We start from the raw sequence: 15,896 nt of genomic DNA, 5'->3' as shown, positions 1-15,896 counted from the left end.
TCCACTGGGGTTCCTGATGGTCCCTCTGCTGCCGGGGAGCCTCTTAAGTGGGAGAAGCGTGGGCTGTGCCCCTCCCTGCCCAGGGGGGTGTGCAGCCCCTGGGGCCTTGGGCGGGTGGGGGCAGCTGTGCAGGCTCTGGGCAGAGCGCCCCCGGGAGGCAGAGCAGCTGAATGGGGGTTGGGCCAGGCGGGTCTGCAGACTGGAGGTCGGACAGGTGCTGGGTGACCACGGCTGTGGCTGGGTGGCGTGTCTCCTCTCCAGTGCGGCCACCCCAGCGCCCTCAGGCTGCTGCTGGGCACCCACAGCCAGGGCCAAGGCAGTGGCTTCCTCTGGCACCCACGGGTTGCTCCTAAGATGTGTCCCTGCTCCGAGATGGGCTAGCCAGGGCCCTGGGGTGGAGCTGGGGGCAGCAGACTATTGAAGCTCCCCTGGGGACCCCAAGGGGGCCACTGCCCAAGGCTGCTGAGCTGGCGCAGTGCTGGGGGCTGTGGGTGGGGCTGGGCTGGCCGGAGCCCAGATGCCTGTCGTGTGCCTGCAGGAGGGAAGGGGTTCTTCCCCTGGCACCCCCACATCCAGGGCTTCACCAGTGCGGGGCAGGCCTAGGTGGGTGTTTCCTGGTGGTCTGCTGCAGCCCCCGAGGGCGCCTGGGCTCGTGGGCCCACCTGTGTGAGCACCAGCCTGCTCGGGGTGACTGCTCCAACCAGCCCGGGTGGGGTCCTGCCTATGGTGGCCGCTGTCCCTGGCGTAACTGTCACTGGGGTGCTCTGTCACTCTGCGTACCTGGAGTTCTTGGTTCATATGGCCTGGGTCCACCAGACTTGTCACAGGACACCACGTCCTTTCTCCCCAGTGCTGGGGCGGCAGAGACCCCGGCTCTGCCCTGGAGCTCCTGCCCTGAACCCATTGCAGGTTGAAGTCCGTTCACTCAGACTGGACTCTGCTTCCAAACGGCTTGTCGAGCGGGTTTCAATGCTGCCCTGCAGCCCAGGTCCTTTCCAGTGCGGTTCCCGAGAAAGGCCTGGCAGCCTCCCACGAGCGGGCCAGCGGAAGACGGCGGAGGAGGCTCCCCGCCCGTCCAGGGACCAGGAGACGGTGCAGAAGCAGAGCTGCAGCCGGCCCGGCCCCCGCCGTGGTGCAACTGGGAGCCGTGCGCTCTGCTCTGACGAAGCACGGTGTCTCCGTCACAGGGATTCTGGTTTTCCAGGGGCTGCGTTCAAGCTGCTACTTTCTCCCTTTGCCCTTGACGACCACAACCAGAGCTGCGGGCAGGGCTGCTCTGGGTGAGCCTCGGCGAAAGCCACACGTGGTAGTTAAAAGCCAGGGACGAGGTATGTGCCGGGCAGAGACAGTGCTGCAAGCAAGACCCTCGGGCTGCCTGGGGCTGCTGCGGCCCATTCAAACCAAGAGCTTCGTCTTCTTTTCGAAGGGGAGTCCGATCGTCTGTCCCTGGTTCTAGTACAAATCAGTTGTTTCTAGGTTTCGGTAAGTTCTGAATGTTATTTTTTCCCTGCAAGCCGCCCTTGTGCCCCTGGTCAAGGCGATGTCAGTCCAAGGTCCAGCACCAAGGAAGGGCTCGCCTGTTTAAGATTTTGTGCTTAAGTGGGACGGCGTGGGGTGTGCAAGCTGTGGCTTTGTGTGCACAGAAGTGTTTGTGGATCCATCTTTACTGTGGTCCACCACTGCAGGCCATGGTTTTGCATCACCGTGTGATGTCCTCATGCATGAACAGGCCATGTGGTGGACCGTGGGCATCTGTGCTGCTGGCGGCTCCGGGCAGCTGGGTGCTGCCATGCAGGTTGCCAAGGTTTGGCTTGCCATGCCAAGCTGAGGCATGGAGTGCCGACATCTGTCTTAAACAGAGATGCCAAACTCCTCCGACGCAGCACAGCACGTGCACTCCCGGCAGTGTGAGGACTCTGCTGCTAGCGTCTCTGCCGGGCTTCGCGGTGCTCAGTTCCAGCAGCGCCGCTGTGCACAGCGTGGTTGGATTTGCTTCTGCCCAGGAGTGACAAGGCTGGGCCCCTCTTCCCCTCGGACCCCTCGGACACCTGGTCTTGCAGCACCTGCCCCAGACTTTGGCCCCTTCCGGTTTCCACTTGTCCCTCTTTCTCTGCTTTGAGTTCTTCTCATATTCCGGGTAGGAGGCCTCTGTCTGAGTCCCCCTTCGCTCTGAAATCTGCCTTTCACGACGAAATGAAACCAGTCACTGAACCTGGGTCCTGGGGGGCCTCTTCAGCGTTCCCGAAAGTCCCCAGTTTCTGAATGTCACAGGAAGAGGAGGCAGGGCAGCAGAGCTGGCTTTGTGCCCTCTGGGTCTGTGCCCTGCATGGCCTGGGCAGTAGACCAGGCCTGGAGCAGTGACCGCTGGCGCAGGCTCCGCATCTGTGCGCACCAGGGCCTCCGTGCGGTTCTGGGGAGTGCAAAGGGCTGCATTGGAGTAGAGGGGGAGCGGCCGTGCTACTGGCTGCCTGCAACTCGTCTCACGGCTTGGGTGAGGAGGCCCCTGCTGCTGGGCCTGTCTCCCCACTGTACAGGGAGGTGTTGGTACAGAAGTTCTCTGTGCACCTTCTGGTCTCCCGACCCAGGCCCCACTGTATCCCTTTGGCCATGTCTCTGGCTACTGGTCATCAAATGCAGTGATTCACAGTGTGCCTGGGGCCCAGCCGCCAGGGCTGTGCAGCCTGGAGGGAGTCACTGCCCTCTCTGTTCCTTGGCGTTTGGGGCTACAAGCTGTAGATGACAACAGTCTACCTCACAGCTGTCCACGCTTGCCCGGGGGGCGGGGCCTCTGCAGGGTTGACACCCCAGCTCTAGGGCAGCGCTCCCTGTTCTCAGGTCCTTGCTCTCTCCAGCTGCTGCATCTGTAAATGCAGGCGAGCGTCACACCCTGGCACGAGCTCCTGCAGAGGAGGCTGCGCTCGGACTTGCACCTGCCGCAGGTGAGAAAAGCCTCGTCTGCACCCAGCCTTCCAGAGACGGCCGCTGACTCAAGCTTCCTGTTTGTGCTTTCCTTCTTCTTGTCAATGTGAACAAATAGTTTAAAATAACTCAAACGCACGCGGCGCACCTGGGTGGCAGGTTTGCAGGAGGCGCAGGACTCAGTACCAGCGGTGGTGGTGGGGAGAGGGAGTCCAGGTGGGACCGGGGCCGCCTTCCTGGAGGGCAGGAGGGCCCCTGAGGACAGGCATGGCCAGACCTAGCGGGACTCCTGGGACGCTGACCACCACTGTTGTGAATGAGGAACTTTCTGGCTCAGATGTTCCCAAGGGTGGGCTGGCGTCCCTGCCCGGGCAGTGGCTGGGGGGTGTTGGGAGGTAACCAGGGGCTTGGCCAGAGACAGGACCAGGCATGTAGGGGCACGTCCAGATGTGCTGGGTGTGTCCAGGGCGGGTCCAGGGGAACACTCCAGGGCGCTGCGGAGGTGTCTGGGGCCTGCCCTGGGACCCTGTCCAGCATGGTGGGCATAACCAGGGTGTGTGCAGCAGTGGTTGGGCCAAGTGGGCCCCCCCAGGGACAGCAGGGCCCTCGGGGCTGCCACGCGGGTACCTGACTTTCCTATGGGGTCCGACTGTGAGTGAGCAGGGCCCTCCCCCTGGACCCACCCGTCTCTCCCCATCAGAACTGGGCACGTGATAGTAAATCCGCAGGCTGCGCCAAGGCGGCTGGCGCTAGTTCGCCGCGGCCTCCAGCTCCCCGCGGGGTCCCGACGGAGGCGGCCCCAGTTCTTTCTTTCCGCGCGGATCTTGACTACCCCGGCACTCAGGTTGCACGTGTCCCTTCAGGCAGAGGCACGCGGGTCACGGAGGACTAAGCAGGGGTCTGGGGGCTGCAGGTTTCAGGAGGCCGTGCCAAGGGCACAGGCAGAAGGCAGACGAAACACCAAGGGCCGGGCAGGTGACCAGATGAGAGTGCGACAACTAAGTGGTCGTCCAGTGAGGGTCCCGGACAGCGGGAAGCGTCAGTGCGTCAGCTTGGCGTGGCCGAGGCTTGTCTTGGGTGCGAGGAGCCACGCTGGGCTGCAGTCCCGGCAGTGTGGCTGCTTTCCTGGGCAAGGCTAGTGAGGAGTGGCCAGGAGAGGGGCTGATGGCCGCCTTGTCCAGTCCACATAACTGCTGCTCTCCTGGCAGAGCAACTCATCCGCGGTGGCGCTAGTGAGCACCGCTGTCCGGCGAGCTGTCCGCCGGAGGGACCCAATGCGCATGCGCCTTTTGCCAGGTCGGCACTGCCTTGGTGCCAGGAGCGGAAGGTCGCAGGACTCCGGCAGGAACCCGTCCTGTCCGACCACCACGCGCACCTGCGAGGGGAGAGAGTGGGCCTTGGCCCTTCACTCAGCCCCACGGTCACTGCACAGACAGCTTCGGCCAGTGTATTGCCTCTTGATTTGTGTTGCCCTTGGGCAGATGAACCGAGTGACGGGTGAATGTGCGGAGTGCCTGGACCATGCCTCCTGGGACCTGATTCCCTCTGTCTCATTTCTAGATCTGGCAGTGACATTTGTCCTCATGGTTACCATGTGATTGCTGCACCTCCAGTCATCATCTCTGCCTTCCTGGGAGGGAGACGCAAAAGAAGAAGGGTAAAAACTGTTTCCTTGATGTCAGGAAATTAAAAGCTGTCCTGGAAACCTGACCCGGAAGGGTTCCTGCATGGCTCTCAGCTGTGGAGTCCTCCAGTGGCCACCCCCATCAGGGAGCTGTGAAGATGGAGTCCAGGATGGGATGGGCACCCACTCATGGGCACAGGGACCTCTTACGTGCCAAGTCATGGTACCAGTGCCTTCGCGTCCCCAGCATGGGCTTGGTTGTTCAGAGTGCTCTTGAGTGACTCACAGTACCTGTGCCTCTTCATGGGTGCTGAATTTGGTTTTGGATGTTTACATTTCCTCATGAAGGAAACTTGTCTTAGGTAGGAATCCAAGATGGCGGACTAGAGGGAGGCTGTGTTCCCTGTCGCTCTGTCACTCGGGATTTAAGCAGAGGAACGTCTGTTTCTCTGTGAGGCAGCCTTTGCAGCTCATCCATCCCTTGCTGTTTACCCCAATCGTCACCGCAATCACCTGCATCTGCCAGCACATCTTCTACCTTTTGAGTGCAGATTGCTCACTGACTGCTGCCTATCATCCGCCATTTGCCGCTTTGCTTGCCTCTTGCCTGCCCATCGCCTGCCTTTCTCCTACACATCAACCACTGCCCATGGTCCACCTGCCAATTACCTGTCTTTAGCCTGCAGACCACCAGCAGATCGCCTGCTGCCCACTGTTGCCAGGAAGTCCATTGTCACAGTACCTGCAGGTTTGGTTATACGTGGTGGCCACCATCTTGTGTTGCCAGCCAGCGCCTGCCGGTTTGCTGCCATGCCACTGCCCTCTCAGGGCACGGCCTCCTCAGTCTGGGGACTCAGGCCAGGGCCTGAGATACACTGGGGCACCTGCAGGTCTGGTGGCACCTGAGGCCTTTCTGCTCAGTGTGGAAGTGGCTGCCATCTGGCTGCCTCTTTGTGGGTCACTCTTTTGTGTGAGCATGTCCCTGGTGGTCTCTCTGCAAGTTGAAAGGGCATTGAGATCTTAGGGCTGCAGCAAGGCAGGGCCTGGGGAAGCTGAAGCCCAGGTCCATGGCAGCTGGCAGCTGGGTTTGCGTGGGCCAGTCTGGTTCTGGCCAGCCTGTGGAAAGCTGAAGATGAGGGGCAGTTACCTGGGAGGAGCAGAGGTTGAAGAAAGGAGAAAACTGGGCTCTCTGCAGCTCAGGGAGTCCTGAAGTGTACAGGGACGGAAGGGCCTGCTGCAATGGGTAGAGGGTGGAAGAGGGTGTGAGGCATCTTGCTATCCACTCAGCCACCCAACTGGTCCTGCACCCACTGGAACTGCAGCTTCCACCAAACTTCAGACAACCCCACCTATTGGCGGAGAAGGGAAGCTGAGAACTTTTTTGAAAGCCAATGGAAGCAATCACTCAATTTTCCATTGAGACTTTCCTCCTTTTTAAATTTATTTTTCCAGCCCCCATCTCACACCTCTGTTATCTTTGAACCAAATATTTTTCATGCATCAATTTATTGAGGAGTGGGATGTCTGAATAGTTTTGTTGTGTATTCCTGTATTTTTACTTTTTAAAAAAAATCTGTCCCTATTTTTTCCTCTCACCTCCCTGTCTCCCTGAATTCTTTCTTGCTTCTTTCATACTAACATCCAACCTCTATTAATTCCTTCCTCACTCTTACTGTAATTTTTTACTTCTATCTTCCCTCCCTCTCTCTCATAAACACCACATTCTATACTACTTCATTGTCCAGCATTTGAAATGGTAAAGCTTTTCAGCAAACTTACTGTTTATATTGTAGACAATAAGTAAACACTTCATTTCTGTCTATTGTGACAAAACTATAAACGCCTTAATAGGAGCCATTTGGTTTAAAGTTCTATATTGTTTGCATTGGCCGTTGTTAATCTTGGTCTCCCCCTTAAAGTTGATGTACTGGAAACCTTCAGGGACACTATAAGACTACAGGGTAGCATCTGCCTCGGCTCGACAATGCTAGATGGGAAGACACACAGACAACATGAAAAAACAAGGGAACAAAGTGCCTCAAACACACCAAGATGTTCCAACAATAGAATCCGTAGACACACAGTAGAAGAAATATCAGAGAAGGAGTGTAGAAAATACATAGTTAGATTGATCTTCAAAATAAAGGATGGTATTGGAGAGAAAATACAGGAAGTGAAAGATCTTCAATAAAGAGGCAGAGATTATGAAAGGAATCAAGGAGAAATGTTCAAAATGAAGGAAAAATAAACCAAATTAATAATTCAATGTAAAGTATCACCAACTGACTAGCCCACTTGGAAGACAGAACTCCAGCGAATGAGAAGAAAATACATGCTCTTGAAAATAAAGTCGACTGCACAGAGAAGATGGTAAGAAACCTTGAACAGAATTTCCAAGAAATATGGGACAACATGAAAAGATTAAATTTAAGATTTATCAGGATAGATGAAGGTGTGGAGATACAAACCAAAGGAATGCACAACATTTTCAATGACATAATATCAGAAAACTTCCCAGATCTAAAGAATGAAATGGAAAATCAACTACAAGAGGCTTACAGGACTCCAAATGTACAAGATTACAGCAAACCCACACCAAGGCACATTATAATGAGAATGACTAGCATACAGAAAAAGGATAGATTTTAAAGGGTGCAAGAGGAAAAAATTCAAATTACATGTAGGCGGAAACCAATCCGGGTTTCATCCGATTTCTCAACCCAGACCCCAGTGCCAGGAGGTCCTGAAATAACATAGATCAAGCTCTGAAAGAAAATGGATGCCAACCGAGAATTTTATATCCAGCAAAATTAAGCTTCAGATTTGAAGATGAAATAAAAACCTTTCATGTTAAACAAAAGTTAAAAGAATTCATAACTAGGAAGCCTGTGCTACAGAACATTCTCAGCAAAATATTCCATGAGGAGGAAATGAAAAAAAAAAAAAAAAAAAGAAAACCAGCAAAGGGAGGAACTACACTAAAGGAAAGTCAATCAAAGGAGAAACTAAGTCAGGCTAAAAACCAAAAATAAACCAAAACAACTAGGAACACAAATCATATCTCGATATACCCTGAATGTTAATGTCCTAAACTCACCAATCAAAAGACATAGACTGGCAGAATGGATTTTAAGAAGACCCAACAATATGCTGCCTTCAAGAGACTCACCTCCTAGGAAAAGATATCCGCTCACATGGACTGCGTAAACAAGCAGGGGTTTCCATCCTTATATCAGACAAAGTGGATTTCAAACCAAAGTTAGTTAGAAGGGACAAAGAAGGACATTTCATACTACTTAAGGGAAACACACACCAACAAGACATAGCAGTTGTAAATACATAGGCCCCAAACAATGGAGCATCTATGTACATCAAACAAACCCTCCTCAATTTCAAGAATCAAATAGACCACAACTCAATAATACTGGGTGACTTTAACACACCTCCCTCGTCGATGGATAGATCTTCCAAACAAAAACTAAACAAAGAAACTATAGAATTAAATGATACAATCAATGATTTAGACTTAACAGACATATATGGAGTATTTCATCCGTCATTGAGTGAATACACTTTATTCGCAGCAGTTCATGGATCCTTTTCTGAAATAGACCATATCTTATGCCACAAAGCAACTCTCAGCAGATACAAAAAACTCGAAATACTACCTGCATTCTATCAGATCATAAGGGAATTAAACTAGAAATCAACAATAAAATAAAAACCAGAAGCTGGAGACTAAATAGGATGCATGCTATTGAATGATAAATGTATAAAAGAAGAAATTAGGGAGGAAGTAAAAAAAAATACTTAGAGGAAACTTGTCCTAGGTTTATTTTTGGGTTCTGCCTGGTTAGTGTCACAGTGGAATATGATTTGAAGTCACAGGCCGGTTTGTAACTTGGTGGGGAGGCTTGTTGGGGAAATTTAAAAAGTGACTCCATTCTCAAAGGTCTCGGATCCCATGGCCCTTGTTTCTTCAAGTCGTTGTCTGGTTTGGGAGCTGGTGGAAGTGCTTTCTAGGGACCGTCCCCAGCATTCTCTGCTACTGTGGGGAGCCCACAGGGGGCCCTTTCCCGCCCTCCCGGGGCTGTCTCTGGTCTCTGTGGCTTTGTCCTTGCAGGCCAAGCCTCACCTTTCCTTCTCCAGGGTTCTTTTCTCTTTCGGTTGGTTTTTAAGGTCCTGCTCCTGCGTTGGGACTGGAAGCCTCCAAGGTCACACTGGGCTCCCGGGGGGCTAGAAATGGGAGGGCATCCAAGGGACGGGTGCAGAGTGAGCACAGGCTCCGTTGGGCCCTAGGGACGCTTGCGGGAGAGCTCGGGAACGGCCGGGGCCAGGCACCAGCTGCCCACCCGCGACAGAGGCACCGCAGTTTGCCAGTCCTACCGGGCAGGGCTTCCTCCCACCCTGTAGGGCCACAGACAGGAGCCGGACACAGGACGAAGGTACTCTGCGTGGAGGGAACTGGAAGTGACAGCTCTCTGCAGGGCCACTGCTGGAGGGGTCATCCAGAAAGCTGGCTGCTCACCAGGACAAAGCAGCAGCGTGCAGAGGGTGAGGCGGAGCCCGCTGAATGAGGAGTGCGGGGAGGAGCGAGGCTGCTGGCCACAGGCTGGGTGGGCAGACGGGACGCACTGGACACCGTTCAGGGAACTCGGGGCAGCTGAGCGCCATGGGGACTTGGGAGCACTCTCAGCGGAGGAAGCGACCTTGGAAAAGCCAGAGTGTTAGCTCGCAGCGCAGCGGCTCTCAGGGGCGCCTTCCCGCGGGCTGCCCATGGGCACAGATGTCACCACCTGGAAGGTGGATCTTGAAAATGACTGAATTTGGAGAAGGAGAGGAAAGTCATACAAATACGATGGCTCTGGTCTGTGGTCGGGGACGGATCTGCGGTGGACAAAGACCAGAAGGGGAGACGCCTCTAAGGCATAAAAACGTGGATGCAGAGACTCAGGACGGACGAACACCAAGCAGGTGATACAAGGGGGAGCAGCCCTGGGCACCCCACGCCAGGCTGCTGAAACCGAGGGGGAGGAGCCTGGCAGGAGGCTGGCGCGGAGGCTCCTGAGGTCGGAGAGACAGAGCCCAGGGCACGGAGCAGGGACTCAGCACACTCCAGGCCCAGGTGGCCTTGGAGGTGAATTGTATAAAACAGTAAAGAAAAAAATGACATCGCCTTAAATGAGTTCTCAGAAAACAAAGGAGGATGAAAAAAACATTTAAACTTCTTTTGAGGCCAGGACACTCCTAACCCTAAACCTGACGAAGACAGATGGACCAACATCCTTGGTGAACACACCTGTGACCCCAGCGACTTGCAGGCTGTGGCAGGAGGATCGCACGTTAGAGGCCAACCTCAGCAACTCGGTGAGACTCTGTCTCAAGATAAAATAAAAAGGACTGGCGATGTGGCTCAGAGGTAGAGCACCCTTGGGTTCAATTCCCAGACTGCAAAGTAAAATAAAATAGATTAGGTTAGCTTTGAGAAAATAAAACAAATCTTTAAAAAAATTTTAAAAACTGAATTTAGGAATACATAAGAAGAGCAACCTATCAGGATCTGATGAGGTTTATCCCAGGAACACAAGGTAAGTTCAACATTCAAAAACCAGGTAGTCGAACTCTTCACATTGACACAGAAAGGAAGAAACAAGATGGGCAGCTGACAGCTGTCCCTGCCTCTGGGTCGCCCACTGGCCTGCAGAGCCCAGCCAGTACCACAGGGCACCCGGACACAGAAGCCTCAGCTGCTGGAGGAGCTGGGACCCTGATTCATCTACGAAACCATTCTAGATGTGAGAATCCCGTCTCGGAAGGCCACTGAACACAAGGTCAGTGTGAACGGTCCATGTGTCTCTATATACGACCCGCCAAGTTTGGACAAATAAAATTGAGAATTTATTGTAATGGAGTCAATATAAATATAAAATATAAAATACTTAGGAATGAATTTAGGTTGTGAAGATACTTGTGCTAAAATCTAGGAAATGTTGCTGAGGGGGACTGAGCAAGGTGGGATGTGGGGAGGGCCACCCGGCCACAGATTCCTGGTCAGGTTGTTAAGGTGCCGATCATCTCCAGATGGTTCCTGGGAACCTCAGAGAAACTCTGGAGTCATTTCATGGAGGTTGACTTAATTCCGATAGTGCAGGATCCCAGAGAGCCCCTCGGCCTAGAAGAGCGAGCGGGGGGAGGAGGCCTGTGGTCTAGGGGGCCGGGCGTGGCCTGGACCCACAAGGATCAGTGTGGAGCCGCGCGGGGCACTGTCCCGGGAAGAGTCCACACACCCTCATTGCAACGCCCACCAGTAGTGGCTCTGGGTGCCTCGCGTGCTGTGAGCCAACACGGTGGGCCCAGGCCCCTGGCAGGAGGGGATGCCCCAGGAAGTGAGGCTGGGAGCATGGGTGGACAGTGGGGGACTGCAGCCTGCCTCACCCTCGTGCCTGAGCCCGTGCTGCCCTGAGCGGCTGCCTCCACGCATCTGCCAGCAAAATAAAATGCTGGGGACCATGTCCTTGTGCCAACACAGAAAAACAGGAATGGATGAATTTGACTTTATTAAGATGACCAGCTGCTGGGTGTGGTGGTCATGCCTGCGATCCCAGCAGGAGGCTGAGGCAGGAGGATCGCAAGTTCAAGGCCAGCCGCAGCAACTGAGTGAGGCCCTGAGCAAGTTAGTGAGACCCTGTCTCAGAATAAAAAATAAGAAGGGCTGGGGATGTGGCTCAGGGGTTAAGCACCCCTGGGTTCAACCCACAGTACCGAAGAAAGAAAAAAGGAAAGAAAAGAAGAAGAAGAAATCCCCAGGTGTCGTCAGTCCGGGACAGGCGACTGAAAGCAGCCGGGAACCGTGCTCCACCCCTGCCAAAGGCTGAAGTTAACAGAGACGCGGCGCCTCCCCAGGTGGAGGACGGGAGTCCTGCAAGTCCTCTGGACTCATTCCTCCACTCCACTCATTCCTCGCCTGCCCTGAGCCCAACAGCTCTGCCTCAGGACACCACCCGAGAGAGAGGCGCGAAGCACGCGTCCTCTCGAAGAGCATTCAGAAGCTGCCGAGGACAGACCCACAGCAGGAGGCGGCTGGGGCGTCCTCCAAGGGCCGCTGGCCGCAGTGGTGGTCCTGCAGCGCAGAGAGCTGCTGGCAGGGGAGGGTGGCCCCCTGGAAGCCGAGCCAGCGTCGGGTCCGGGAGGAAGCCAGGCGCTGCCCTGCCCAGCGATCCTGTCCTGGAGTTCAGGAGGAGCAGACCTGATCCACGCGAGGAGGTTGGAGGGCGGGGTGGGCACTGACTGAAGCTGCCGCAGAGAACTTTCTGGAGCCTGGACAGGGTCACCTTGACTGTGGCGTCTGTCCTGGGGTCAGCAGTACGGGGGTCCTCACTCCAGCGTGCGCCCACCCTGTGCAAGGCCAGCTTCCAGACGTGCGGAACAAGGCCACCTGAACGTCCTGACGCCTCCTGAGTCAGGTCGGTCCCACAGGGACCCTGAGGCACAGCTCGTGCCCGTCGTGGGCGGCCGCGCTGCGGGCTTGCTCCCAGGCCTGGGCTTGCCGAGGCTTGGCTCTCCTCCCACGCGGCTTTGGTGACCCGCTGAGGCTGCGTCCCGAGAAGTTCCCGGGGGTCCTTGCCCGCCTCTCATGTCGTGGTGGGGGTGGTGCAGAGGGCACCCAGACCACCTGCCCTCCTCTGTGTGACCCAGTCTTCTCATTCGTCTTTTGGTGCTGGGATTGACTCCAGGGGTGCTTAACCACTGAACCACATCGCTAGCCCATTTTATTTTTTGTGTTGAGACAAGGCCTTGCTAAGTTGCTGAGGCTGGGCTCCAACCTGCGATCCTCCTGCCTCAGCCTCCGGGTCTCTGGGAGCACGTGTGTGCACCCCCACGCCCGCTGTAAGAGGAGGTCTTGAGTGGGTTCCTGGTGAGACGTGCCCCTGAGCACACCAGCAGTCACAGGAGGAGGGTCTGGAGATGGCCCCAGGCCTGGCTGTGCTCTGAGGAGCAGAGAGGCCTGGCACCCTGGCTGGCTGCCCTCTTGGGAACACCTCCAGGCAGCACTGTGTGGGTGTGGCCGAGGACCAGCCTGACCACTCAGGGCAGGCAAGTGGCGGCTGAAGCCTGAGATCAGCTCTCTGGCCCTCAGCAGGCTCATCCTGGGCTGCAGCCCCCTGGCCTGGCAGGCTGCACGCACTCCCAGGAGGGTGACGGTGACTGAGGTGTCCAGCAGGCATGGTGTGTGGAGATGCAAGAACGGGGTCCCCAGTGCAACTGACCATGTAGGGGGCAGTCCTGAAGGCTCTCCTTTCTGTGCTGACCCTCCCTGGTCAGGGCTCTTCCTCTCAGGCCTCCGACCTGTGGGACTTCCCCGGAGGGAGCTGCTGGGTGGCCCTGGTGAGCGTGTGACCCAAGGCCTGGGCGGCAACAGGCGTGGGAGAAGCCTGGCTGAAGGACCCCTGCCTGGACTTACGGAAGCACCCTGGAACCCGCTGGCCGGCGCGTCCTGGGAGGTGCTGGCTCAGTGGCTCAGGGGCAGCTCAGAGCGGGCCTGTCCGCCAGGGCCCCTCCCCCTCACCAGAGGGCGGGGCCAGGAGCCCTACAAAGCCGCCTCTGTCTCAGAGATAAGTCGCAGCCGCGCCTCTGTGTTGTCAGAGGGCAAAAATAGACTGTGTCTCCGTTTCCCAGAAGGTGCCTGGTGTGGGACCAGGCCAGTCTGCTGCCCGCCTGTGGCCTCGGGAGGACGTGCTGGTGTTTGGTCAAGAGCCTGGCCGGGCCCCTCCTCTTCAGCTAGCCGGCTTCCCCACCAGAGGAGGTGGGCAGACTCACTGGCCCTGCATGTCCGTCCTCCCTACAGTCTCGGTGTGGCCACAGCCAGGGCTGGACACTGAGGCTGCGGGCAAGCCCAGCTCTGGACCCCCCAGTATCCTCTTGAAGTACTCCCTGGGTCACCCACCAGGCCCAGGGGCACCCAGGGTTCTAGACCAGGCGGGTGGGGGGCGCAGCACGTGGAGCAGAGAGCTCACTGTGCGTCTCGGGTGCTCTGCAGCCAGCCCCGGACTTGCCAGCCACTGTGCCTAGGCCCGCCCGCTCCTGGCGTATCATGCCTTTAGTGAAGCGTCCTCCTCTGGACACCCCAATGCAGCGTCCACTCACCCAACACTGCAGGAAGGGCAGAGGGGCCGCAGGCACGTCCTTCCTGGGCACAGGGCTGCCTTGGAGGCAGAGGTGACGGCCCAGGAGGATGGATCTCCAGAGACCCAGGCTCACACAGGAGCCTACCTGGAGGCCCCGGAGAGAGGCTCAGGGGCAGGTGGAGGCCAAGGGCTCTAACCACACTGCCAGGCCAGTGGCAGAGTTGAGAGGGGACGCTGGAGCCCGGTGGGTGCCTGTGTGCTCGAGGGCCTTCCAGCACTGTGACAAAACACTGAGAAAGCCAGCAGAGAGGTTTGTGGGGCTCAGGTGGAGTCTCGGTCCTGGTAGTCTGGCTGCACTGGCCTGGACCTGAGGTGAGGCTGGACCTCCTGGCAGGGAGCAGGGTTGAAGTGAAACCGCGGCCCTCTCACGGGCTGGGGAGCAGGGAGCAGGCTTGCTGGAACCAGACCTCCCAGGCCCAGTGACCAGCTTCCTCCCTTCCCCAGGTCCCCTTCCCGCAGGTCCCTCTGACTCCCAGCAACCCACTCACTGTGGACTGTGGAGGTCGGAGCCTGGTGTTCCCGCCAGCCTGAGATCCCGCCTCTGACCGCTGCACGGGGTCGCGCTCTCCACTCATGTCGGGACGCTTCACTTCCCGCCCCAACCCTGCAAGGCTTCCTGGGGAGGTGGCCCAGGGAGGGAGCACGGAGGGAGGGCTGGCCCGTCGCAGGCAGGAACCCACAGAGTGAGGCATGGGGACACCAGTGACAGTCCTCTCTGTCCCAGGACCAAGGCAGGGTGTGCTCACAGTGGGCGACGTCCACTCTGTCCCAGGACCAAGGCAGGGTGTGCTCACAGTGGGCGATGTCCACTCTGTCCCAGGACCAAGGCAGGGTTCTGCTCACAGTGGGCGACGTCCACTCTGTCCCAGGGCCAAGGCAGGGTGTGCTCACAGTGGGCGACGTCCACTCTGTCCCAGGGCCAAGGCAGGGTTCTGCTCACAGTGGGCGACGTCCACTCTGTCCCAGGACCAAGGCAGGGTTCTGCTCACAGTGGGCGACGTCCACTCTGTCCCAGGACCAAGGCAGGGTGTGCTCACAGTGGGCGACGTCCACTCTGTCCCAGGGCCAAGGCAGGGTTCTGCTCACAGTGGGCGACGTCCACTCTGTCCCAGGACCAAGGCAGGGTTCTGCTCACAGTGGGCGACGTCCACTCTGTCCCAGGGCCAAGGCAGGGTGTGCTCACAGTGGGCGACGTCCACTCTGTCCCAGGGCCAAGGCAGGGTTCTGCTCACAGTGGGCGACGTCCACTCTGTCCCAGGACCAAGGCAGGGTTCTGCTCACAGTGGGCGACGTCCACTCTGTCCCAGGGCCAAGGCAGGGTGTGCTCACAGTGGGCGATGTCCACTCTGTCCCAGGGCCAAGGCAGGGTTCTGCTCACAGTGGGCGATGTCCACTCTGTCCCAGGGCCAAGGCAGAGTTCTGCTCACAGTGGGCGATGTCCACTCTGTCCCCAAGGCAGGGTTCTGCTCACAGTGGGCGATGTCCACTCTGTCCCAGGGCCAAGGCAGGGTTCTGCTCACAGTGGGCGATGTCCACTCTGTTCCCAGGTGATGTCCACTCTGTTACCAGGTGACGTCCACTCTGTTTCTAGTGACGTCCACTCTGTTCCAGGCCAAGGCAGGGCAGTGCTCACAGCAGGAGCCAGAGGCACCAGTCAGGCGTCTAAGGGGTCAGCCAGAGGACTGTGCCAGGTGAAGGGCTGGGGCCTGTGGAACTAGGACATCTCCCGGTCTGCAGACCCCAAAGCCCCCTCTGCCCAGCAGGATGGAGCTGCCAATGGACTCCTGCCTCCAGATGGCGGCCGGGGCTGAGCCTCGCTCCGGCTGCCGGGAGGAGCAGGTCAGCGAGGCAGGATCGACTCCTGCTCCTCCTCCAGGCTGAGGAGGCCGGGTCAGTCCCGGCCAAGAGGGCAGCCCAGCCACGTCCTGCGTGGAGCTGGAGTAGCAGCATCGAACCTGGGGACACTGCACACTGCCCAGTGTCCAGCGCCCAGGTCCTGAGCAGGTGCCCTTGGCTGGGGGAGGCTGCCCGCCCTTGCCAGGGTGCCATCACGGGGACCCGCTGGAGCTGATGGGAGGACCTGGTGAGATTCACCTGGAAGGCTGAGGAGACCACCGGCTCCCTCCAGGCACACGGCTCTGCCATTACCCTCTCTCTGGCCACCGGCT

The 15,896-nt window shown here is 57.3% G+C and overlaps 1 protein-coding gene across 1 annotated transcript in view; it reads right to left on the bottom strand.

The window, feature by feature from the left end:
• Window positions 1–14,303, bottom strand: part of LOC124979561 (kinesin-like protein KIF1A) — a 48,503-nt gene extending 34,200 nt beyond the window's left edge. The window contains exons 1-4 of the mRNA XM_047543918.1: window positions 14,217–14,303; window positions 4,092–4,294; window positions 3,547–3,776; window positions 3,106–3,155 (exon numbers count right to left, since the gene is read on the bottom strand). Coding sequence (XP_047399874.1) covers window positions 3,106–3,155; window positions 3,547–3,776; window positions 4,092–4,294; window positions 14,217–14,303 — 570 coding nt within the window. The remainder of the gene's footprint in view (window positions 1–3,105; window positions 3,156–3,546; window positions 3,777–4,091; window positions 4,295–14,216) is intronic.
• Window positions 14,304–15,896: the final 1,593 nt, after the last annotated feature.

This window comes from Sciurus carolinensis, chromosome 3 (assembly GCF_902686445.1).
Source record: "Sciurus carolinensis chromosome 3, mSciCar1.2, whole genome shotgun sequence".
Taxonomy (NCBI): domain Eukaryota; kingdom Metazoa; phylum Chordata; class Mammalia; order Rodentia; family Sciuridae; genus Sciurus; species Sciurus carolinensis.
Note: the sequence above shows the minus strand (reverse complement) of the source record. Positions and strands in the feature narration are given on the sequence as shown.